Source organism: Ascaphus truei, chromosome 3 (genome assembly GCF_040206685.1).
Source record: "Ascaphus truei isolate aAscTru1 chromosome 3, aAscTru1.hap1, whole genome shotgun sequence".
NCBI classification, from domain to species: Eukaryota; Metazoa; Chordata; class Amphibia; order Anura; family Ascaphidae; genus Ascaphus; species Ascaphus truei.
Window position 1 is genome coordinate 43,448,588 of NC_134485.1, and position 26,877 is coordinate 43,475,464.

At 42.1% G+C, this 26,877-nt stretch overlaps 1 protein-coding gene across 4 annotated transcripts in view; it reads right to left on the bottom strand.

The window, feature by feature from the left end:
• Nucleotides 1–26,877, bottom strand: part of LOC142491425 (multidrug resistance-associated protein 1-like) — a 118,242-nt gene that overhangs the window by 78,529 nt on the left and 12,836 nt on the right. For 2 of the 4 annotated variants that reach the window (XM_075593972.1, XM_075593974.1), the window contains 2 exons: nt 9,974–10,035; nt 7,628–7,769 (listed from right to left, as the gene is read on the bottom strand). In XM_075593972.1, coding sequence (XP_075450087.1) covers nt 7,628–7,769; nt 9,974–10,035 — 204 coding nt within the window. Of the gene's footprint in view, nt 1–7,627; nt 7,770–9,973; nt 10,036–13,192; nt 13,724–26,877 lie in introns of those variants that run through there. The other 2 variants (XM_075593973.1, XM_075593976.1) reach the window with 2 other exon arrangements.

Genomic DNA, 26,877 nt, shown 5'->3' on the forward strand with positions numbered 1-26,877 from the left:
AAGTCCTGAAAAGAAGAAGTAAACCGACCGAGGGACCACCAAGACAAGTAAACCTTGCTGTGAGAGCATTTACACAAGGCCGTGTAAGTGATTCATTATATCTTTCAAACACACCCACAAATATCTATTTGGATACTCCAGATACCCCAAATTCTTCAACCTGTGCTCCCCCTTTCTCTCTCTATATCCAAGTAGCACAAAAGAAGGAATTTTCCCCATTGTGCAAATAACAGTACCAGAAGGAAAAACAATTTGTACTGCTGTACCCGGAAAAACTGAGAGTCATGGAAGGCTCCAAGACTTTTCTATTCGAGTCACCAGAAAAGCCGCAAGCACATTTCCAAACGATGCCAAACTCATCACAGAAAAAATCCCGAATAAAACAAGAGACAAAACTGACAAGTTTGGGTTGCCAAATGCCAGCAATGTTATCCTGGATGGAAAGAAGCCATGGAAGATTTGGCACAACGTTTGCCGTTACAGCCTGTAGCTGTTTGTTAGGTGAAAGGGTTGGGGTGCTCAAACCCGCGGCAACTCCATCCAATTATATTGGCAATGAAATATTAACCCTGGAGATACCAGTGGGAGTGGGTAGGTAAATATAGACTTGTAAGCATCACAGTGACAGCAGTCAGACTTAACTATAGCAGTCTAAACCAATAAACCCCACTCACGTCATCTCCAGGGTTCCTCTGCTGGTGTGCCAGCCATGAAGGATCCAGAGTCCAGGTACATCCAATAGAAAAAACGAATGGCGCACAGCCAGGGAGCCAGGTGTGGAATAAAAAACTTTTTCTTTATTGCAGCATGGTGAGAGACAAGTTCACCCCCTTGGGGGACAAAGACAAAGACCTCCTACGCGTTTCGGACCAACGGGTCCTTTATCAAGGAGTACTCCTTGAGTACAAGGACCCGTTGATCCGAAACACGTAGGAGGTCTTTGTCTTTGTCCCCCAAGGGGGTGAACTTGTCTCTCACCATGCTGCAATAAAGAAAAAGTTTTTTATTCCACACCTGGCTCCCTGGCTGTGCGCCATTCGTTTTTTCTGTGGCTTTTTGTTAGGTTGGATCTCGCAAGTTATAATGCAAAAAGTCAACCAAAACCAAGACTCCTGTTCTCGACTCCAGAATAACACTAGACACCGCTCGCTGGGAAGGCTCACCACCAATGAAAAAACAAACAAAACAAAGAAAAATCCACCTCACAGAAAAGATCAGATAAATGAAGCCCCAATAAAAGGCTGCAATAGATGCCAATAAATCCCAGATCCAGATAAACAATCTCAAGGTGGTCTCCTGGAATGTTGGGGGCCTGCATTCTCCAGCAATGGATGAGGAAGATACTATCCCATATTAAGTGTTCCAGAGTGCAGGTAACACTCCTCCAGAAAACATATCTCCCGAAAGAAGACACCAAAATGCTCAGAACACTGCGGATCAAAGAAGTCGCGGTGCCATATACATGGAAGCAAAGAGGAACTGCAATATTAATAAATAAAAACGTGAACATAAAATGCATAAAATCCTGAGAGATACAGGAGAAAGTTACCACATGGTTTACATCACCATAGAAGACTCACGATTGTTGTTGGTTAATGTGAATGCACAACAGCTTAATTGCTGTGTCTGAAGCAGACCTCTAGGAACTCTGTTTCACAGCGCCAGCTTCAATTAGTAGCTTAGTTAATCTCCTAGCAGTCTGAAACAGATCACTAAGAATTCTGCTTTAGTCAGTGCTAACCCTAATTGGCAATCACCCCTCACGGGAAACTTTCTATGATCCACAAGAAAGCTGCCAGAGACGATCTATCTCCAGGGCAAATCTGCAGCTGCTGTCCTAATAGCAATACTTCTATACACTATATTTTATCACATATGGTATATATCAATTCAGTAGATATTAAACCAATCATGAACAGTATTTCTGAAATTAACATTAAACTGTGAGTGAACAACTCGCCTTAGAGACTTTGGGGCTTTTTTATTTTTTCCTCTAATCCTGTGTATTCACCACTGCAAGCATACATGGGGTATGCAGTAAATATATGTATCAACACGGCAATCACGATCGCAAGTGAGTCCAACTATACCACCTGTGCACACTAACACTTGTACTCTGAACTTCTAACATGACAGTATCCATGTCTATTACCCTAGGCACACAGATCAGAGATTTCTAAGAACCCTCTGCTACACCAAGCACCAGTCTCCTTTTGGCAGATATCCCCACCAATTGTATGGGTTGTATTCCATAGGGATCACACACAAGCTCTGCAGATAGTATATAAAAGTAACTAGTGTTCAACAGGACTTCAAAAGATACAACTAGTCTATAACACATAGACATTTAGCACTCTTTATTTCATTTTTGCCCATGTACAGTATCAATTTACAAAGAAGACATGACACTAGTTAAACTGTAACAGTCATACTGTGATTAAACAGGTATATTATTTACCATACTGTACATAGAATTAACACTTTTACAGTGAATTTAACCACTGAATTATGTGTATTATTATTTATATCACACCTATGCCTATTTTAATAAACATATTAAAAGTATGGTACATGATACAGCCATGGTACAGAGCTCGGAAAGCACTTCACCTACTATATAAAGTGATCAATCACTACACCTACCATTCATAAAAAATCAACAGTTTCAGGAGGGGAGGGTGAATTACCCAATAGCAGCCTGGGAAAAGAGGGGAACCATTGGCATAGGACAGCTCCTACATAAACTAGATTATACTCATTACAGGAACTAAAAGATAAATATGCATTACCAAACACACAGTTCTTTGCATAAATCCAGGCCAGACACTATACATTAGAAATAATCAATAACCTACCAACCGAGGATAAAGACAATCAGCTTGATGGTTCTACAGTACATGGCAAGATATGGGAAAACTTCAGTCTCAAACATTTACCAGTGTTTGAAGAAAACACTGCATTTTGATGATAACACACTGGGAATAGGAGCTTGGCTAGCAGACTGCTCAAATCAAAATATGGAAACTATTATCAGACAATTTGAAAAGTCATTTAAACTTATCCCATCCACAATATACTATGAAATGAATTACAGTATCCTACATAGGACACACACTACTCCCAAATTTAGACTCAACGCACAACTGGCTCCGAACAGCAAATGTACAAAATGTGCAGCCCCCGGGGCAGATCTTTTACATTGTCTATGGAGTTGCCCAACAATCCAAACGTTCTGGTCTCACATTGGAAAATATAGTAAAGAATCACTACACATAGATATACGCATGTCAGGAGTCAGGGCACACGTCGCCCCCGGCGCTGCCCTTCCTTACCTATGCCGCTGGCTGCGGTCTCCTCCGTCCCTGCTCTGCGTCACGGCCCGTTCATCCTCCCCCCCGCGGTTCGCACGCACGCCGCCGACGCTGGACTCGCGGTCGCTCCTCTTACAGGGCGCGCGCCGCGCAACTTAATTTATGCACTGCACCGGCCGGGAGACTCCGCCCCCCGGCCATCTCAGCTCACAGGCTCAGGTCCTCCTACCATTCATCTGCAGCAAACCAGGTCATTAACCCCTGCCCTATCACAAAGGGCTCCTGGGTGGGCCTCTGCTCTGTCCCTTCCTCTCATTGGTCCTTCTCACTTTATTACCCCAGTAATTCCTCTCCAACTTCGCTCTGCATAGTTCGTCTGCCTAGTGCTGTTTCATACTGTGCCCAGCTCTCTCTCTGTTTCAGCTTCGTTACCGAACCGGCTTGTCTTCCTACTCTCTTTGGCTCTACGACCTCGGCTTCCACTCGACATCGCTTACCTCTCGGACCCCCTCGAACTCGGCACTTGGACCTCTACTACCCGGAACTCTGTTACCCTCGACCACTGGCTTCGGATCCTAATACGGCCCCTTCTCTACGTCTGGATCTGGCAAGTACACTACCTACCCTGGTACCCCTGGCCTTGACCACACTACCAAATCCACACTCCGGGCACGCTCTCACTACTGCGGGTGCGTGGTTACTCACTTTGCACCTCAGTATTGGGGGTTAGTCTGGTCTGCGGGCAGAACAGCGTGAAAACGCATAAGTCCAGAATATGCAATCTTTAGCCTCATAGACCAAGATACAGAAAGGGAAAGAGCAGACCAAACTGGAAAAAAAAAAATGCAAAAAAATTACGGCCATGGTCGCGAGGAATTGATGGCGAATATAAAGCTTGGACGACTCACTAGGAGAAGAGAAGCCGAAGACAGCTGAGAAAGCTGTTGGTGGGCCTGCTGAAATGGGCTGTAAGGAGAATTCCATAGGGATCACACACAACCTCTGCAGATAGTATATAAAAGTAACTAGTGTTCAACAGGACTTCAAAAGATACAACTAGTCTATAACACATAGACATTTAGCACTCTTTATTTCATTTTTGCCCATGTACAGTATCAATTTACAAAGAAGACATGACACTAGTTAAACTGTAACAGTCATACTGTGATTAAACAGGTATATTATTTACCATACATAGAATTAACACTTTTACAGTGAATTTAACCACTGAATTATGTGTATTATTATTTATATCACACCTATGCCTATTTTAATAAACATATTAAAAGTATGGTACATGATACAGCCATGGTACAGAGCTCGGAAAGCACTTCACCTACTGTATAAAGTGATCAATCACTACACCTACCATTCATAAAAAATCAACAGTTTCAGGAGGGGAGGGTGAATTACCCAATAGCAGCCTGGGAAAAGAGGGGAACCATTGGCATAGGACAGCTCCTACATAAACTAGATTATACTCATTACAGGAACTAAAAGATAAATATGCATTACCAAACACACAGTTCTTTGCATAAATCCAGGCCAGACACTATACATTAGAAATAATCAATAACCTACCAACCGAGGATAAAGACAATCAGCTTGATGGTTCTACAGTACATGGCAAGATATGGGAAAACTTCAGTCTCAAACATTTACCAGTGTTTGAAGAAAACACTGCATTTTGATGATAACACACTGGGAATAGGAGCTTGGCTAGCAGACTGCTCAAATCAAAATATGGAAACTATTATCAGACAATTTGAAAAGTCATTTAAACTTATCCCATCCACAATATACTATGAAATGAATTACAGTATCCTACATAGGACACACACTACTCCCAAATTTAGACTCAACGCACAACTGGCTCCGAACAGCAAATGTACAAAATGTGCAGCCCCCGGGGCAGATCTTTTACATTGTCTATGGAGTTGCCCAACAATCCAAACGTTCTGGTCTCACATTGGAAAATATAGTAAAGAATCACTACACATAGATATACGCATGTCAGGAGTCAGGGCACACATCGCCCCCGGCGCTGCCCTTCCTTACCTATGCCGCTGGCTGCGGTCTCCTCCGTCCCTGCTCTGCGTCACGGCCCGTTCATCCTCCCCCCCGCGGTTCGCACGCACGCCGCCGACGCTGGACTCGCGGTCGCTCCTCTTACAGGGCGCGCGCCGCGCAACTTAATTTATGCACTGCACCGGCCGGGAGACTCCGCCCCCCGGCCATCTCAGCTCACAGGCTCAGGTCCTCCTACCATTCATCTGCAGCAAACCAGGTCATTAACCCCTGCCCTATCACAAAGGGCTCCTGGGTGCGCCTCTGCTCTGCCCCTTCCTCTCATTGGTCCTTCTCACTTTATTACCCCAGTAATTCCTCTCCAACTTCGCTCTGCATAGTTCGTCTGCCTAGTGCTGTTTCATACTGTGCCCAGCTCTCTCTCTCTGTTTCAGCTTCGTTACCGAACCGGCTTGTCTTCCTACTCTCTTTGGCTCTACAACCTCGGCTTCCACTCGACATCGCTTACCTCTCGGACCCCCTCGAACTCGGCACTTGGACCTCTACTACCCGGAACTCTGTTACCCTCGACCACTGGCTTCGGATCCTAATACGGCCCCTTCTCTACGCCTGGATCTGGCAAGTACACTACCTACCCTGGTACCCCTGGCCTTGACCACACTACCAAATCCACACTCCGGGCACGCTCTCACTACTGCGGGTGCGTGGTTACTCACTTTGCACCTCAGTATTGGGGGTTAGTCTGGTCTGCGGGCAGAACAGCGTGACAACGCATAAGTCCAGAATATGCAATCTTTAGCCTCATAGACCAAGATACAGAAAGGGAAAGAGCAGACCAAACTGGAAAAAACAAAGGCAAAACAATTACGGCCATGGTCGCGAGGAATTGATGGCGAATATAAAGCTTGGACGACTCACTAGAAGAAGAGAAGCCGAAGACGAGACATAATATGGTTGACAATATACAGTAAAGAAAGAAAGTGGAGGATCCAGGGCACATCGGATTTGCAGAGAAGAATTTACTCTTTTAGTGGCACAAACAACGTTTTGAACTTATGCAAAGTTCTTTCTCAAGTGACTGGCCAGTCACTTGAGAAAGAACTTTGCATAAGTTTGAAATGTTGTGTTTCCTGGTTATGGCTGTTGTTCCCTCATCGGAAGGGTGTTACCCTGCTGCTATACTCACCTTTACATACAGTATATTGACCCTTGCTTGTGATACGTCTTTGTCGTTAGGGTGACTGACCCACCTCTACCCAGTACTAGATACTACAATTCGTATTTTGATTAGAACTCGCACAGTCTCACGAACAGAATGTATAGTTTTGGTACCCATATATTTCCTGTGATTGGTGATTCTCTCTTAATATAAGTAGATAGATAGATAGATAGATAGATAGATAGATAGATAGATAGATAGATAGATAGATAGATAGATAGATAGATAGATAGATAGGACACACGCTTATTATTGTACTTTATTTTTATTGCACTGTGCTATTCCTCATAATTGTTACAATTTACTTTTATCACTATTTGTATTGGTGCATCCTGTTGGTTCTATGTACATAACACTATTCTTTGTTTCTACCTTTGTCTATGTCCATCTGACTCAGTCGTGGGAGACTGAAGCCTGGGCATCGGGAATCCCCACAATCACCATGATGCATATTTAGATCCCCTGCGCTAAGATGCGCTTGTGGTCTATGATCAAGACACATCTGATTGATTACTTTTGCGAGCCCGCTAACCAATGCAGAAAACAGCATCATGGGTTAAGTGCAGGCAGACCACACATATGCTATATGCTCTGCTAGGATGTGTACAATTAGCTCCAGAGCAGGACAAAAGCATGTACCCAGGAGCTGCAGGACCCTGCAACCGTAAACGATGTTAGCCAGGAGGAAATCAAGCTGCCCAGAAGATGTGCCTTGCACTGGAGATGCACTGACCTCAGGAGCCTAAAGTAAAGACAATTTAGTCTGCTTTTGCTGCGCTGCCTGTGATCCAACTATCCCTGAGTTTTGTTTAACCGGTAAGTGGGGTAGCAGTCCAGGATAGTTAGGGGCAAGATGTGTACTGTGTAGTTAGTGCTCAGAGAGGAGCTAGGCAATTTTTTTGTTTGTTTGCTTTGTTCTATGTTTTTAAGAATAAACCTGCTAACAGATTCTGATGCTTCCTTCCTTATGTTTAAAAATATTAAGTTACAATTTTTTAGGCCAGCTACTGCTATTTACATACTGAAAAATAGGGCAGTTTTGAAATTGAAAGGAGACTAGCGCAATCACCTTAGATTTAATTTCTTGTTGTAAGACTTCTTTTCTCCAGTTCTTTTCAAAGATTGGGTAGACAGTGTAAGATGAATCAGCCTCATTTAGCTCAAAAAGATCCTCTCTTTCCAATGGTTTCTTATAACCCAAAGTTATTGTACTGTAAATAGAAAACAAAATGTGAAGCATCTAACAGGAAAACAGCCAAACACTTAGGTCTATATTTAGTAAGCTGTTTTCTGCCATAAGACCCCGTCCAGGGCTGAAATGCAGGGTTTCAGACAGAGGGGAACGTGGGAAAAAGTGTCCTGGGCCTAGCGGTGGAGGTAGTCCCAGACAGCTGATCCTGGAAGTTGAGCAACTTTGGTGACCAGACGGGCCCTTTCCTCTGCCAGACCATCAAAACAGTTTGCACTTGATAGGGCCACAGCACCTTTCCCTGGTTGTAATGCTGCTAGCATCCCCAGGAGCTCAGGTCCAGACTTCAGTCCTGGGCCCTGAGAAAGCTGTTGGTGGGCCTGCTGAAATGGGCTGTAAGGAGAATTCCAGTACCGGAAGGTCTCTTATGGCATAAGATTACTTAGTAGATATGGCCCTGAACAAAAGTAAGTGAGTAATAGCAGTGGAAATATCATACTATATTATAGTTTTTTTTAAATTCGACACCAGAAGAACAAAAAATATTTAAGGAGTTTTGCATTTTCTGGTACTTGGAGAAATGTTCCATATTTTACCGTTCTCTACTGGGAATCGCTGGAAATGCTATGTGATTCTGATCAGGAAGGCGGGACCCAAAATGTAAACATATGCTCAAGCTTCCAAAAGTAAAAAAACGATTGAAAGGTACTGTACTGATCCAAAATTATGCTACTGTTCTTGTTTGCCTACAGTTTTGCTTTAAAGATCATTTACTCTTGCTGCATTGTAATAGTTTAACAATTGCAATAATTTCAATTTCAAGTAAAAAGTGGCACAGCCTTTTAATGAAAAGTACACATAATATCTATTGTCTGTGCGTAATATTTAATGTTTGTTGTTGGTCCAGTGTCAGTAACTTGAAGAGTGAAAAGTGAACAGTAAAAGTTTATATTGGAATAGCATTACTAAAGAGAATGTGTGCATGTTTTCAAAAGTGGTATGCAATTTTGTGTGTGAATTATCCGTAAATGTCGTGGTTACCAAAGTTATTTCAAAAGTTCCCATTGCTCGAAAATTAGCAAACTTTCACCAATTAAACCAAAATGTAAATTTCACCCGAATTTCTCAAAATTGGTCAGAAGGGCAGTAAATGGCAGTGTATAGATGGCCAGGTGACCTTGTGTATTGACTTTTAATGCTTGACAAAAAATGTGCAGATGTCTAAAAATAAGCACGAATATAGGGATTACCTAAATACTAAAATATGAAATATCATAGCACAAAACAAATCCATTTTGATTCAAAACACAAAAACAAATATTACCTGCACTCTAAAAAAAAATATTGTTCCATGTTTGTGTTTTTCTAAATAAATTGGAAACTAAGCCTCCCGCAAGAATGAATGTAAGTTTCAAAATAAACACTGATCAACATTTTGTTATGTGTAACAGAGAAATATGTTAACTAATGAAAAAGAAATTACGGTACGAGCCTATGTAGGGTAGTTTTGCTTGTATGTGCTAGACTAAGAGATTCTTTCTTTTTTAAACAATGTGCCACTCCCATGAGTACTGTGATACATTAGTCACATACTGTATTAGTCACAAGACACCATACATGCAGTACAACATCTTAGAATCAGATCATGGTTATTAGTACTTAAAAGGAGTAATTCATGCTTTTTTTAAAAAAATTATTATTATTATTACTGTTTTTTAACATAGGTTTGAACATAGGTCTCCGTAGTTGAACCCCGTTCATTTCCGCTCCAGGGGACCCCTGCTTCCCGAGATACAGACCTCCAGAAGGGGAGCTTTTATATCGGCAAAGTTTAAAGCTTCTGATGTCACGGCTTCCTATTCACCCGCAAGGCGCGGTAGCTTTGAAACGCCGCCATTACGTGAACCCTGCTAGCCAAGCAGAGCAGCTACTGGCACCCCCTACGGAGGTAAGTATCTCCGGCAGCAGTTGGTTAGTGGAGCTGAAATGAATGGGGTTCAGCTCCGGACACCCCTGCTTCAATACTACGTAATTTAAAAAATAATAATAATAATCACCCGTTTGTATTGTTCCTTTAACACACCATTTTGAAACACTTTAAGTAGTATATTTGCTACTTTTGTGGAAAATGAAAACTATCAGAAATTACTTGTTTTAAATGTAATTCACTAAACATGTTAAATTGAATATTTTTTCACAACCTGATAAAATAGGTAGAACACGTACCTGCTGAACCAAGAATATGTCACTCTACTGAAGAATGAAGCATTCTTTTCAGGAGTATCTTTCTGTAGAAAAAAAATTAGAGTAATAATGGTGATAGTAATAGTAATCGAGGTGCACTGTCTGTGACAATATCATTTCATTACCCATGTCATTTTATTACAATTGTCAGTGTAATATGGAAATTCCTGCCATTACCAGGAAGAACGTATGGTGGGTAACAAAGTGACAAACCCCTCCACCGTATAGTGCACAGCAAATAAAGAATATCACTTGTGAGCACGTTCACATGTCTCAGACAGGTCTGCACCCTGTTTTCCACCATTATCTCCTAGCCTACAGTTCTTTCACTGCATCCAGGGATTCTGGGAAATGGCATGCAAAGGAGCACACTGTGCCACCTTTTATATAATGTAATGATGTAATTGTAAAATATATTGAAGCTCTTAAATTCTCCATCATAATACTGTACTGCAATGTATTTTAAAAGCATTATTATTTAAAAAATAATCCCTTTTTTATTATAACAACTGCCCAAACTGGAGTTCATATGTATTGAGTACAAACGTGATTTGGAAATCATTTGGTATTTTGCAAAGTTAGTCTGTTCTTGGGTGTGAAAACATCTAAGTTTAATCAACTGAGTGTGTTTTTTCCTTCAGTCTCCTTAATTATATGATTATTCATTATATTTTGATGTTTTTACTACTGAGACATAATTTCATGAATAGCAATCTGCATATTTTTAAATTATCTTAATTTTGCTTATATAAATGTTTTAAGTGGGTTGTTCAACACATTTTCTATTCAACTATATATTCTTCTCAAACCACTATAACTAGTGAAACAGAGAAGAACTGGATTTGATTAGTAAAAACCCGTATGACAACATGCTCACTAAGGTACTACCTCAGGATAAATCTCTGTCAAATCATTTATCTAGGAAAATAACAATTTAACCAATACTGTACATTTCAAGCATTTACTTTATTAGGACAAACTTTGCCCCATTTCAGACTATGAACAGACATACACTGCTCTATACTTCATAAACATTCTAGTTTTAATTCAGCAACTAAAAATATCACTATTGAGCACATTCACATGTCTCAGACAGGGCCATAAACCGGCCTTTCCACATTATCTCTTAGCATACGATGCTTCCACTGCAGCCAGGAATTCTGGGTAATGACATGCAAATAAGCACTCAATGTATCCCTTTTTGCATCTTTTCCATTTGAACACAAACCCCTATAAGTTTATGCTTTAACTCTGCACCGCCTGGGTTAAAAAAGTGCGTAGCCAGTAAACCTATTCACAGACAGCCGTTTCGACCTTTCGGGTCTCATAAGTGTGAGGTTGGTGAGTTTTAATTCAGAATTCAAGCAAATCTGAAGGTATTTGGCTAATGAATATATTATGGCCACAACTCCCTATTTATATATTTTACTAACTAATTTGCATATTCTTTGCATCAAAGATGGTAGTAGATTTACAGACAAAGTGCATCTAGTATATCATCACAACAGTGTGTGTGTGTGTCTATATATATATATATATAATCTCCCGTCTTTAATAACAGCTGCTAAATGGTGTATTGTATATTATTAAAGAGTCAGGTGCATGCTAAAGGAGTAAATGTCAACAGTTGGTGGACTATTGTATGGATGTGAGCAGATGCTGAAACTCCAGAGACGTGAGGTTTGATCCCATGAGGAAGAACACTGTTAATGTGGAAAAATAAAAAGCAGTGTGTACATGGCAACCAGTACTGCCAGGTATTATGGAGACCTGCAGGACTAACTTATAAACAAAACAAGTACTCTGAAAAATCCATGGGGATTTAAGATTAAAAAATACTTTTTATTTCCATTAAAAAGTTTTTTTTTTAAGTTTCCAAAGACTTTGCAGTAACAGCCTTGGGGTCTAAATGTGCGGTTTTCATGTACAGTACTGTAAGCAATATACCATATTATAGTGCATTTATTTTTACTTTTAAGTCACATAATTTTCTTGTCCCTGACATCATATTCATAAAAAATCATATATCACCAGCATTACCTATTTAATGTCACACTGTAATGCTTCATTATGATTTTAAAGTTGGATGGCTGTAAGCAGAAAGGTTAATTGATAATGAAGTTGGGTGATTGTTACAGTACTGATTATCAAAGAAAAGAAAGAAAGCTCCCTATTAGCTGCCTATTGTGCGGCTAATAGGGAGCTTTCTTTCTTTTCTTTGTTCATCATTAACCCCATCCCTGCCAGCACCACCTCTGCACCCTTTATTGCAGTTTTTGTTCCGTCATCACACATTCACAATTTATTGGTTCCCCACTTCTTCATTGGTGTAGTGCAAGGTGCACAACTTGACCTTTTTAGGCCATTCTACCTTCCTCAGTACTGATTATCTACAGTATATAACCATTGCACTGATTATCTATTTAAAATGTACATTAAACTGCAACATGTAAATTATAATGTGCTCAGTCATAGGCGAATCCCATTTAATTGAGTGGAAATAACAGGGTAATATTGGATTCACAAATGTACTAAAATCCATTTTATCATCACAAATATATAAAAAAAAATATTAAAAAATCATCTATTTAAACATATTTAACCCTTTACCCCATTCTGGCGTTGGAAGCCAATGGGTTAAGCGTGGCAAAGACAATCAAATCTCCAGACAGGTTAGGAGATCATAAATCCAGTGGTATTCTTTTTGCAACAAAGCGTCAAAATACAATATGACAATGAATATATTGGGCCAAATTGGACCAGAGGTTTATGACACAGCTAACCCATTGCTCTGCAATGTTTGCACTGGCACTCAGTGGAGTTCAGCTAATTTATCAAGGGCCTATCACTACAGGTATGTATATAAGCAAACCAGTTGATGTGTATGGATGGGCTAAATAAGAACCAGTACACCCCTTCCCAAGAACTTACAGTAGACAACTCTTAATAACAACTAGGACCAGCCATTGATACAGAGAGGTGTTTTACCCCTTCCGTGCTGGAGTGGTTTGTAAATGATCTGTCTTCCTAGAGTAAAACATGTACCTGGTTTTAAACCTCAAAGTGCCAAACAGTGAATATACAGAATCAGGGGCAATAAATAACAAAGCATAACACATACCTATTCATTACTAGAATGCATATGCAGCAAAGGCTCGTGTTACATATTACACATTAGTTATCACGAAGATCAAAGTTTACCTTTCCACTTGCAGAGATCCTTTCATACGCAACATTACTTCCTATGAATGTTTTTAACATTCTTCCTTCAAAAGTACGGGTGTTTGTTTGCTGATCTGAAGCACTGCAACTTAATTACTGCAAAAAGACACAAGCAGCTACCATCTGATACACTCTATCTACAAGCATGGAGTATACTGAGCACAGTGGGACAGGCAGCACCTTGTATCCCAGTTATTAACAATGACCTTCATTCATTTATTTTTTCCTTATCTCAAAACTCAGCTAAACATGATCCAGGACGAAGCTGCTTTTGCTAATCGGTGGATTCCGGGTGTGAGTCCTCAGGTCACAGTCACTCGCTCTGCTCTTCTGCACACTGCAGCCTCCTTCCGGGTCTGTTCCATGTGGACCTGCAGAACAGCACTGTAATTGTGCTCCTCCTTCCCTGTAATTACACTGACATCCTGCAGCAGCCAGTCAGAGACTGGGGATGGAGAAACGCAGCCGCAGATTGAGAGGGTGAAACCAGGAGGGTGAAGTGATCCCTTTGCCTGGTGCTTCTTCACAATCACTGGCTAAGATAAAGGGTCTTGGGACTTGCTACAGTATCTATCAATGACACAAGTTAAAGAAATCATTGGGGTTTGTGAACCAGCTGCATAATTCACCGAGATCATTCGGACTATACAGAGGGAAATACCGCAATGGTCCTACAACGTTGCAATAAATAACTTCTCTACACATTTTCATACATGTAAGATTAGTAACAACAAGTGTACATAATGATTGGACCTTCTGCTAAAATACAATACAGGATAAGTTTGACAGAAATACAGAGTAAAAGATTTAGGATTTCCTTTTCACATTGTAAGAATATACCATATCCTATGTTCTATACTGTAGCATGTACTGTACTGTGAAGTGAGCACTTTTTAATTTTAGTATTTTATATATAACTACATATGTATTTTTGTTTTGTATAATAATTGTATACGTTTATGTTTTGTATGCTACATGCTCTGTATGTTGAACCATATTGTGCTACAATTTGTTCTTACCCCCCAAAAGTAATACACAATATATGGAACAAAAATATCACAATTAAACTATATTTTATTTTTTAACCAAAGATTGTTTTGTTTTTTCATCAAGGAATCTTGCAATTAGATGAGTTAGAAATTAGTACAGAATAGTGATAGCATGATGGTGAGATGTAGCTGAGAATAGCACTATACTTTGCTGCTTTTTTTTGTGAATTAGGGTCTGGGTAAGAGCCCTAACCTATACTATAGCAATAAGGGTACTTATGTAAAAGCGCTTATCGATAATTGTGTGACACTATATTTGTGTTAACACTTTAACTTGTTTTTTCTTTTTGCTGTATTTCATTTTTAAGATATAGTACATTTGTAAAAGGTCTCTCCTTTCTGTTTTATAGAGTACATCTAGCATACAATGGCATGTTTGCCATTTACTAGAGATATATAGGTATTGCACTGTATATTTTTGTCACATCGGAAGTAGCTTTGGGCATTTCTGTTTTTTGTTGTATACATTTAGCCACGCCCACTAGCAATCCTTTTGACAGTAATATGCATATATATATTGTGTGGTATTGGTTGGGGTTTCTCAGAGCTTGTTGGGAATCTGTGTATTTTGTTTAATATGTGCAGCTGGTCTCAGTTGCTTATGGGAGGTAAGTGGCTACTCCCCCCCCCACCCCCAAGGTTTAAGCTTGCCCCACCCCACTTTCCAAGTTGGCAGATCAGTTTCATTTTGCCAGGTTACGACAGATCCAATGTGACCATTCTTCCTGTAATTATACAGGTAAATAAGAATTTTAACCCAGGTGAGTGTTAGGACCTGCTACGGTCATGCCTTGTAAGTGGCAGCAGGCTTAAGATGCTTTGGCCATAGGGTTAAACTAAATGACCCTTTTTTACAAGAGATATATAGGTATTGCACTGTATTTTTGTCACATTGGAAGTTGCTTTAGGCATTTCTGTTTTTTGTTGTATACAATGGCATGTAAAAGATTTTTCATGATAGTGTTAAGGAATTATGTTTGCAGAACCTAAGCACAAAGCACCTGTTTTTAATTAGTGAATGGGACTTGATAAGTTCCCCCTGTACTCTGCCCTCAACATCCGCCTTTCCTCTTGCATTATTACACTTCTCCCACCTACAAGACTTACCCGTGCTGTCCCCTCTCTCTGGAATTCCCTACCTGTCACACCAGGTTCACCCATTCTTACAACCACTTCTAACTCCACTATCACTCTCCCCTTTTGTCCCCCCCTCACTTCACCTCTCTCTCATCCTCCCTCTACTCATCTCCCCTCTCCGTTACCCCCACATCACTCCCCCTCCTCCGCTCACTTCTCCCTCTCACTCCCCTATATTTCTCTCCCCCACTCACTTCCCCCCTGTAGTTCACCCCTCCTTGAATTTATCGCTCGTCTGTAAGAATTTTACCTGGTGAGCCTCTCGTCAGGAAGGGCTCTATGGCAGAAGGGAGCAGGAACCCATCACCAGGTGTGGAAGTTGAACCCAACTTTTGAGTGAGCCAAACGTCGGGCATTTACCAGCCGGGTGCACTTTGGAACAGTTCGGCCCCAGATCTGAGGAGAATTGGGGCCCACGGCACATGGAGGATCAGACGGCCTGAACCCACCATTAGCCAGTTGGTCAAACCTCCTCTTTTCCCGGCTCTCCTGTCGGCGGCCCAGGGAGCAACCCTTTGGCCTAAATATTACATTACTTTTGACGTCATACAGAAACCCCTATGTGTTTCCTGGATTGAGCAATTATGTGTTAATAATACACTAAATAATCTGGCGTCAATATCTCACAGCAACCTTTTGACTCCAGTGAAGGTGGACATGTGCCTCATAGGCCACCTATAGTTCTATTATTATATTAGGCTGTCCAGTAAACAGTTAACGGTTACGAAGCAAGAATGCTGTGTAATGAAATGTGTAGCCTTGTTGCAATGGCAAAGAGAGGGTTCCTCAGGCACTCCCGGTGGTAACTTTTCTGACACCTCTTAAAACCCAAATTGTCAGATGGATTGCGAGGCCCCACTTTCGCGATCTGTATTCATACTGAAAATCAAGATTAAGCAAGCTTTTGCCCTTCTACACCACGGGATGTTTCTATCTTCCCCGAGATTGGCTTAGGACACCTACAGTACCATTGCCATTTCTGACCTTATTATCCTATAGCAGGAGTGCCTGGGGAACCCTCTTTTTGTTACCTAGTTGCAATGGCATCAGCCTTTTATGCAGGAAAAAGTAATTAGAATATTAGGGCCGGGTCCTTGACACTATTGGAAACAATGTTATCCCTCTGAGCATTAGGCAACAACAAAGTTAGATTGAAAACTCTTCTCTTTGCCTTCCCCCCACCCCCCCAACAAAAACACTGAAGTTAACAGTGTTAGGGAAGTCTTTGTACATTTTTCTAACCAATAGTGGCTTTTCATCTAGTCGCTCCATAGCAGCGTCTACTAAAGTGATTCTGCTAATTCCCAAATGGTGGTAAGTCTAGAATTTTGTATTTTTATATTCTTACTAAATTTCTCTATGTAAACAAATTTCTGTACATTTGTATTGGCTGCAAAAAAAAATAAAGAGAGAAGTAAATGCTCTCTACGTTACATCACTAAATTACAGAGGTCAAACTAATATGCATTGGAGAAAAAACATTGAAAAAAAATAGAAAAGAAAAATATTTTGATAAACCAGTGCCTAAGACTTTTATACAGTACTATTGAATATAACAAATGAATGAAAGTACCTGGGTTCTTCTGTACTATAGATTGATCATACAGTACATGATTTTAATTATGCTTCTTACTGTATTAACATGTTGCTCGGCTTCTTGCTTTTATTTGATTTTTTCAACCCTTTACATAGGATATATTTGTAATATTAGCATTGTATTTAGTACAGGATACATTTGTAATGTTAGCGTTGTATTTAATACAGTATCACAACATAACGGTCCAGATAAATCAAAGACACATGTTGCATCTGCATTTTTACCCCTGGGTTGAACTACAGTAAGATTCAGCACACATCAGAAGCCTCCTTTTGGCTTCAGCAAATACTACAGTATAAACATAGACTGGAATAAATGCTTCCTTTGTGTCACGGTTTCGTGACAGTGCGATAAAAGAAACTACGACAATTTTTATTCCTGGTTCACTTTGTCTTTTACTACATTCTCCCTTTTTTATATAAGCAACAACTTGTTTTGACGTTTTACACAGGTGGGGCCTCTGTACAATTTCTTTCTTGACACTTTAAATCTCCTTTCTGTTAACAATGGTAGTTACATTTTTTTAATATTCTGTCAAACACATTTTAAATGCGGTGTTCAGATTAGTGGCAATTTGGAGATATCAGTCACTCCTAAAGCTGCTGCTCTGGGCTAAGCGGTGTACCAGGTAAAATCCAACCCCCCCCAAATTAGGCATAAAATGCATGCATACAATTAACATTTTAATTAATATGTGCAGTTTTTAATGATAGATCTAGTGATATAAAATAGAATAACTATGTCTTGGTCATGATGCATACAGGAATAATCTGACACAAGGTCTCGTGGTTTCACATGACCAGTTACAATAAACCCACAAACATGTGACCAGAACAGAAGTTAAATAAATAAGAAGCAGTAACCAAGATATTTACCCACAATATCATACTATCCTTCCGAAAAGCAAAATATTTACAAAAGAACGAGCAATATGGGACTCTGATTAAGATCTCAAGACTAACATGCTAGTTTATTTTTCAATTAATTTAAACAGTGTTTAACTTTGTCCATTTCCCGAGTGTTCAAAAAGAGTACATGCAGTGTATTATGTTCATTTACGTGGGGGTAGATACACAGAGCTCTGTTAAATCTGCATTACTAGAACAGTTAGCTTCCCTGAGTTTAACAGATATTTACAAAACTAAATGTACTGTATGCAAAAACATTGGCAATTAGGGCCCTCATTTTCATATGGCTAACGTGGCATTAACATCAGAGTGACCGCCCCCAGTGGCTATGATACTGACTCGTGTTAGCCATATGCTAAGGAAGATGCCAGATTACATAGTTCTATTCTATAGTAGATGAGGTTGAAATATGACACTGTTTGTCCATCAAGTTCTACCTATGCTAAAATGTAGATGACAGATACTTATAATACTCTATATGTATTTCCAGTATTTTGATCCAGAGGAAGGTAAACAAAAAAAAACCCCAGTGAAACATCATCCAATGATTTTTCATAAGAAATACATTCAGTGGCGTAGCTAAACATTCGCGGGCCCCTGAAAAAAATTCAGGGACCCATTAATGTTAATTGTGACAGCAATTTTTTCTCTCTCCCCCATCCTCTCCCTGATCCTCTATCACATCATCCCTCCTCATCTCTCTCCTCCTCATATCTTTCCCTCCTCATCTCTCCTGCTCCTCCTCTCTCCCCTCCTCATCCTCCTCATCATTTCTCCCCTCCTGATCATCTCTCCCCTCCTCTTTTTCATCTCTCCCCCTCATCTTCATCTCTCCCCCGCCTCCTCATCATAATAATCTCTACTCCCCTCCTCATCATCAGCTCTCCCCCCTCCTCATCATCAGCTCTCTCCCCCTCATCATCAACTCTCCCCCTCACCATAACCAGCTCACTCCCCCTCACCATCATCAGCTCTCCCACCCACATCATCATCATCAGCTCTCTCCCCCTCATCATCATCATCAGCTCTCTCCCCATCATCATCATCATCATCAGATCTCCCCATCCTATGGTGACCAGATTTTCAAATGTAAAAACTGGGACACGTGCGCCCCCTCAGTTTTTTTTCTTTCCTCCCTCTCCCCCATCCTCTCTCTCTCTCCCCCATCCTCACTATCTCCTTATCATCCTCTCTCTCCACCAATCCTCTATCCTCCCTCTCTGTCCATCCTCTCCCCCCATCCTCTCTCCTCCCTCAACCCCCCATCCTCTCTCCTCCCTCTCCCTCTCCCCATCCTCTCACCTCCCTCCCACCATACTCTCTATTCCTCTTCCCATCCTCTCTTTCTCCTCCTCCCTTTCCCATCCTCTCTCTTCCCTCCCCCATTCTCTCTCTCCTCCCTCCCCCATCCTCTCTCTTCCCTCCCCCCACCCTCTCTCTTCCCTCTACCCTTTCTCTTTCTCCTCCCTCTCCCAATTCTCTCTCCTCCCTCCACCCATTCTCTCTCCTCTCCCCCCATTCTCTCTCTCCTCCCTCCCCCATTCTCTCTCTCCTCCCTCCCCACATCCTCTCTCTTCCCTCTCCCCATCCTCTCTCTTCCCTCCCCCTATCCTCTCCCCATCCTCTCTCCTCTCTCTTTCTACTCCTTCCCCCATCCTCTTTCTCCTCCCTCCCCCCACCCTCTCTCTCCTCCCTCCCCCTATCCACTTTCTCATCCCCTCCCATATATACACACAAACACTACACCATATACACACATACCAAGTATGCAACATTAGTGTAACACACATACCATATACAAATACACATTTAAATTCAACATAAAAAAACACTCAATATACAACATATACATGCAAATGATGCATGAAACACACATGCATTACAAATACACACACTTACCAACACACAATTATAAACACACACACTTATCAACAGGCACATAGACCCAGGAGATCTAGAGAGGAGCAGCAATGGAGTGCTCTGCAGTGCCACCTGCTGCCCAGAAGTTGCAGTGGTTAAGCAGTCACACAACCCGTCTCTCCTCCTCCTCCCTCCCTCCTACTGGCTACAGCTGTTCTAATGTGATCAGCCCCACACACCACAGCCAGTATCCACCTCTGATCTCCTCAAACCTCCGCTTTCCTCCTACCCGCCCAAGCCTGTTACATAGTTACATAGTTACATAGTAGATGAGGTTGAAAAAAGACATAGGTCCATCAAGTTCAACCTATGCTAAATTTAGACAACAGATACTATATCCTATATCTATACTTACTTATTGATCCAGAGGAAGGCAAACAAAAAATCCCATTAAGGGGAAAAATGAATTCCTTCCTGATTCCAAGAATTGGCAATCGGATTAATCCCTGGATCAGCATCCTTCCCATGTATACTTATTTGGTATATCCATGTATACCTTGAATACCCTGAATTCCATATTTTAACTGCCCTTACTGTAAAGAACCCTTTCCATTGTTGCTGGTGAAATTTCCTTTCCTCCAGCCTCAAGGAATGGCCCAGAGTCTTTTGTACTGCCCGTGGGAAGAATAGTTCTTTTGAAAGCTCCTTGTATTGTCCCCGAATATATTTGTATATAGTTATCATATCCCCTCTTAGACGCCTCTTTTCTAATGTAAATAAATCTAATTTAGCTAGCCTATCCTCATAAGTTAGATTGTCCATCCCCTTTATTAATTTGGTGGCTCTTCTCTGCACTCTCTCTAGATCCATAATGTCTTTTCTTAGGATTGGTGCCCAAAATTGTACTCCATATTCAAGGTGTGGTCTTACTAGTGCTTTGTAAAGGGGCATAATTATGTTTACTTCCCTTCCATCCATTGCCCGTTTGATGCAAGATAAGATCTTGTCTGTCTTTGCAGCTACTGCATGACATTGGGCACTATTGCTAAGCCTGCAGTCTACAAGCACTCCTAAATCCTTCTCCAGCAAGGATTCACCCAATATATCTCCATTTAATTTGTAAGTCGCCTTTTTATTCTTGCATCCCAAATGCATAACCTTACATTTATCTGTATTAAACCTAATTTGCCATTTACCTGCCCACGTTTCCAGTCTCTCCAAGTCCTTCTGAAGGGAAATTACATCCTGCTCTGATTCTATTACCTTACACAATTTAGTATCATCAGCAAAGATGGAGACTTTGCTCTTGATCCCAACCTCAAGGTTATTAATAAACAAGTTAAAAAGCAGGGGTTCCAGTACCGATCCCTGAGGTACTCTACTCACGACTTTAGCCCAACCTGAAAAAGTTCCATTTATGACAACCCTCTGTTGTCTGTCCTTTAACCAGTTTTCAATCCAGGTGCATATATTAATACTGAGTCCAATTTTCTTTATTTTGTACACCAACCTCTTGTGTGAAACCGTATCAAAAGCCTTTGCAAAATCTAAGTAGACCACATCAACTGCATTACCCTGGTCTAAATTCCTACTTACCTCCTCAAAGAAACAAATAAGGTTAGTTTGGCAAGATCTATCCTTCATAAATCCATGCTGACTATTAATAATAATTTTGTTTTCCATTAGGTATTCCTGAATATTATCCTGTATTAAACCTTCAAGTAGTTTCCCTACTATTGAAGTCAGGCTTACAGGTCTGTAATTTCCCAGTTGTGATCTACTGTAGCTCCCTTTTTAAATATAGGCACCACATCTGCTTTACGCCAATCTTGTGGTACTGAGCCTGTGGAAATGGAGTCCTTGAATATTAAATATAATGGTTTGGCTATTACTTAACTTAACTCCTTAAGAACTCTTGGATGTATGCCATCAGGGCCAGGTGCCTTATTTACTTTCATTTTTTCAAGTCGCTTATGAACTTCTTCCTCAGTTAACCAATTGTTCATTAATATGGAGGTTGTGGCTTCCTCCTGCGGCACTACTATTGAACTTGATTCTTCCCTGGTAAACACAGAGGCAAAGAATTTGGTTAATACCTCAGCTTTTTCCTTATCTCCAATAACAATCTGCCTACCCATCTGACACTGAAAGGGTCCTATATTTTCTTTTCTCATTTTTTTGTTATTAAGGTACTTAAAGAACTTTTTAGGGTTGACCTTACTTTATATTGCAATCCTTATTTCATTATCCATTTTTGCTAATTTGATTGCTCTTTTGGAATTTTTGTTACATTCCTTATAATTCTGATACGATTTATCCGTTCCTTCTGACTTAAAGAATCTAAACACCTTCCTCTTCTTGTCCATTTCCTCCCCTACCTGTTTATTTAGCCACATTGGTTTTGACTTATTTCTTTTATACTTATTACCCAAGGGTATACACTGATAAGTGTGCTTTTCTAACAATGTTTTAAAGACTGCCCATTTATCTTCTACATTTTTCCCTGCAAAAACATCATCCCATTGTATTACTACTAGATTAGACCTCAGTTTATTAAAATCTGCCTTTCTAAAGTTTAAGGTCTTTGTTGAACCCAAGAAATCTATTTTTTGATATTTTATTTCAAATGAGACCATGCTATGATCACTGTTAACAAATATTCAAGTCCTGGAACATTTGGGTATCACTTCTACATTGTTTGATATGACCAAATCCAGTATTGCCCCTCTCCTGGTTGGTTCCTCAATAATTTGGGTCATATAATTGTCTTTAAGCACCCCCAAAAACCTGTTTCCTTTTGTTGTAATGCTAATCTCATTGCCCCAGTCTATGTCTGGATAATTAAAATCCCCCATTATGCAAACATGACCCAGTTTTGATGCCTTTTCCATTTGCAAAAGTATTTTAGCTTCCTCAATCTCACAGATATTTGGTGCTTTATAGCATATTCCCACAAACATTTTCTTAATACTTTTACCGCCACTGCTAATTTCTATCCACAAAGTCTCTACATTTTCATCATTCCCTTCATAAACATCATCCCTTATAATTGGTTTTAGATCCGGTTTAACATATAAACATACTCCACCTCCCCTTCTATTTGTTCGATCCTTCCGAAAAGGGGAATAACCCTCTAAATTAACTGTCCAGTCATGAGTTTCACCCCACCATGTTTTAGTAATGCCTATGATATCATACTGCTCCCTTGCAGCTATTAATTCAAGCTCCCCAATTTTATCTGTCAGGATTTTTGCATTAGAAAGCATGCTTTTTAGTTTTTGAAGTGAAACTTCTTTAGTGGCACCTCATTCCTAATGGGACAAAAATGGATTGTGGGGATAGAAAATGAAACGGATGTTACGTCAAAGTGCTGACGTCACAGTGCTGGCAGTTGAGGCCAGGCTGTGTTCTGGCAGCTCCTAACCATCTTTGTTCCCCCCCAAACGGTCCCCCCCACCCGCTCAACATTTACTCGCCGCCACAGCTCCTAACGAGCACTGCTCCCCCCACCCGCTGACATGCGCCTCCGGTGCCGCACCCCCTCAAAATTTAATTGCAGCCCCTCACTGCTGACCTCCCCCGGCCGAGGCATGGAACGAAGGGGGGGGGGAGGGTTGAGTGCGCTGCGTTCCCCACAGCACCATCAGAAGGGGATCGCTGCAGCGCTCCCCTCGAAGCCAGCTCCCGCTGACGATGATGCGCTGCCCCCCTTCCCCCGCCTTTATTAAGGTATCTGCCCCTCACATACACCGGGCCCGGTGCAGCTGCGTCTCGCCGGGGGTGGGGAGGAGAGACTCAGGCAGAGCCGCCGCGGGTCCGCAGCTCTGCCTGCCTGTGAGGGGGGGGGTGTGAGGGGGAAGGAGAGGCCAAGACATAGCCGCCGCGGGTCCGCAGCTCTGCCTGCCTGTGAGGGGGGTGTGTGAGGGGGGAGGAGAGGCCAAGACAGAGCCGCCGCGGGTCCGCAGCTCTGCCTGCCTGTGAGGGGGGTGCGTGAGGGGGAGGAGAGGCCAAGACAGAGCCGCCGCGGGTCCGCAGCTCTGCCTGCCTGTGAGGGGGGTGCGTGAGGGGGGTGGAGAGGCCAAGACAAAGCCGCCGCGGGTCCGCAGCTCTGCCTGCCTGTGAGGGGGGTGCGTGAGGGGGGAGGAGAGGCCAAGACAGAGCCGCCGCGGGTCCGCAGCTCTGCCTGCCTGTGAGGGGGTTGCGTGAGGGGGAGGAGAGGCCAAGACAGAGCCGCCGCGGGTCCGCAGCTCTGCATGCCTGTGAGGGGTGTGTGAGGGGGGAGGAGAGGCCAAGACAGAGCCGCCGCGGGTCCGCAGCTCTGCCTGCCTGTGAGGGGGGTGTGTGAGGGGGGAGGAGAGGCCAAGACAGCCGCCGCGGGTCCGCAGCTCTGCCTGCCTGTGAGGGGGGAGGAGAGGCCAAGACAGAGCCGCCGCGGGTCCGCAGCTCTGCCTGGGGTGGGGGGAGTCAGGAGAGAGGGGGCAGGACACAGAAAGAGAGACACACATATACTGACAGACACACACATATACATATACACACACACACACACACACACACACACACACACACACACACTGACTGACACACATACACACACACACACACTGACTGACACACATACACACACACACTGACTGACACACATACATACACACACACACACACACACACACACACACACACACACACACACACACACACACACACACTGACTGACACACATACACACACTGACTGACACACATACACACACACACACTGACTGACACACATACACACTGACTGACACACATACACACTGACTGACACACATACACACTGACTGACACACACACACACACACACTGACTGACACACATACACACACACACACTGACTGACACACACACACACACACACACACTGACTGACACACATACACACACTGACTGACACACATACACACACACACACACTGACTGACACACATACACACTGACTGACACACATACACACTGACTGACACACATACACACTGACTGACACACACACACACACACACTGACTGACACACATACACACACACACACTGACTGACACACACACACACACACACACACACACACACACACACACACACACACACACACACACACACACACACACACAGACACACAGACACACACACACACACACACATTGACTGACACACACATACACACACACTGACTGACACACACACTGACTGACACACACACATACACACACACACTGACTCACACACTGACTGACACACACACTGACTGATACGCACGCACACTGACTGACACACATACGCACGCACACTGACTGACACATGCACACACTGACTGACACACATGCACACACTGACACACTGACTGACACACATGCACACACTGACTGACACACATACACACACTGACTGACACACATACACACACAGACTGACACACATACATACTCTCTGACTGACACACATACATACACAAACACACATACATACTCTCTGACTGACACAAATACATACTCTCTGACTGACACACATACATACTCTCTGACTGACACACATACATACTCTCTGACTGACACACATACATACTATCTGACTGACACACATACATAGTCACTGACTGACACATACACTGACTGACACATGTGTGCCGAGCACGCGCGTTATAAGTAAATTTCTGTGACAAAAGTCAAAGAAGTTTCACTTACTATGCGCGTGCACAGCACACACAGCTTTTTTTTTTCAGCCTGAACTATTATCTTGAAGAGAAGCTTGTGGGGAGCGCAGGTGTCACCATATATATGCAAAGGAAAAATAAATATAGTGTGGTATGTCTAAACAGGTACAGCAATCAACACAGGAATCATGAATGGGAACTCACATTCTGCCAGTTGTAATACAGCATTTGAAACAGCAATAGATGCAGTGGATGGATTCAGCACTGTGCAGGGGGGTCTGGCTTGTGGACACTCCCTGATGTCAGCAGGACAACCCTCAATAGAATGAAAAAGACGACTCTAGTGCAACATTGTATGTTCACGAATGATATATTGAAAATAGGCAATTACTATTGCACTTACATGAGCAACATGTGCTTAGACACATAAAAATCGATGCGCAGCATTGGTGTGTGTCATCCCCCTCACTCCCGAAGTTGCGTCGCGTCACTTCCGGTCCGGCCCGTCGCGTCACTTCCGTTTTCGTCGGCGATCGCAGAATGGGTCAAAACGGGTTCTGGGGTATGCTGGGCACACGTCTGGACTGCTGCAAGGTTCACTCAACGCGTTTCGCTGGCGTGGCAGCTTCGTCAGGAGTCCGATCCCGTCTTTTTCATTCTATTGAGGGTTGTCCTGCTGACATCAGGGAGTGTCCACAAGCCAGACCCCCCTGCACAGTGCTGAATCCATCCACTGCATCTATTGCTGTTTCAAATGCTGTATTACAACTGGCAGAATGTGAGTTCCCATTCATGATTCCTGTGTTGATTGCTGTACCTGTTTAGACATACCACACTATATTTATTTTTCCTTTGCATATATATGGTGACACCTGCGCTCCCCACAAGCTTCTCTTCAACATTCAAGAAAGGAGAAAACTGGAACTTCTCCAAAGAGGGTTGAGCAGGAAAGTTTGCCATTATTATCATATTTGAGCACACTTATATATATCACATATCTTTATTAATTGATTTATTTATTTTCACCTTCATTAGTAGTGCCTCACAATTTCTGTTTTGCACTTGTACTATTATCTTATCTGCTCCTTCCTTTTTGCGCCCACTTGGTTTAGTCTTTAGAAGTTTTCTAGTATTATCTGTATTTACTATGGTTTTCTCACTGCTTGTCAAACTCGCACTTGCCACCATTCTACCTCCATACCACCTTGTATCCTCCTCTATTCCATTTAGTTCATTATCTGTTTCATTCCCCTCCTCCCTACATCCTAGTTTAAAATCTCCTCCAACCTTTTTAGCATTCTCCCCCCTTGCACAGAAGATCCCTCTTCATTGAGGTGCAATCCGTCCCTAGAATATAGATGGCACCTCTCAGAAAAGGAGTCCCAGTGTTCTAAAAACCCAAACCCTTCCTTCCTGCACCATTTTC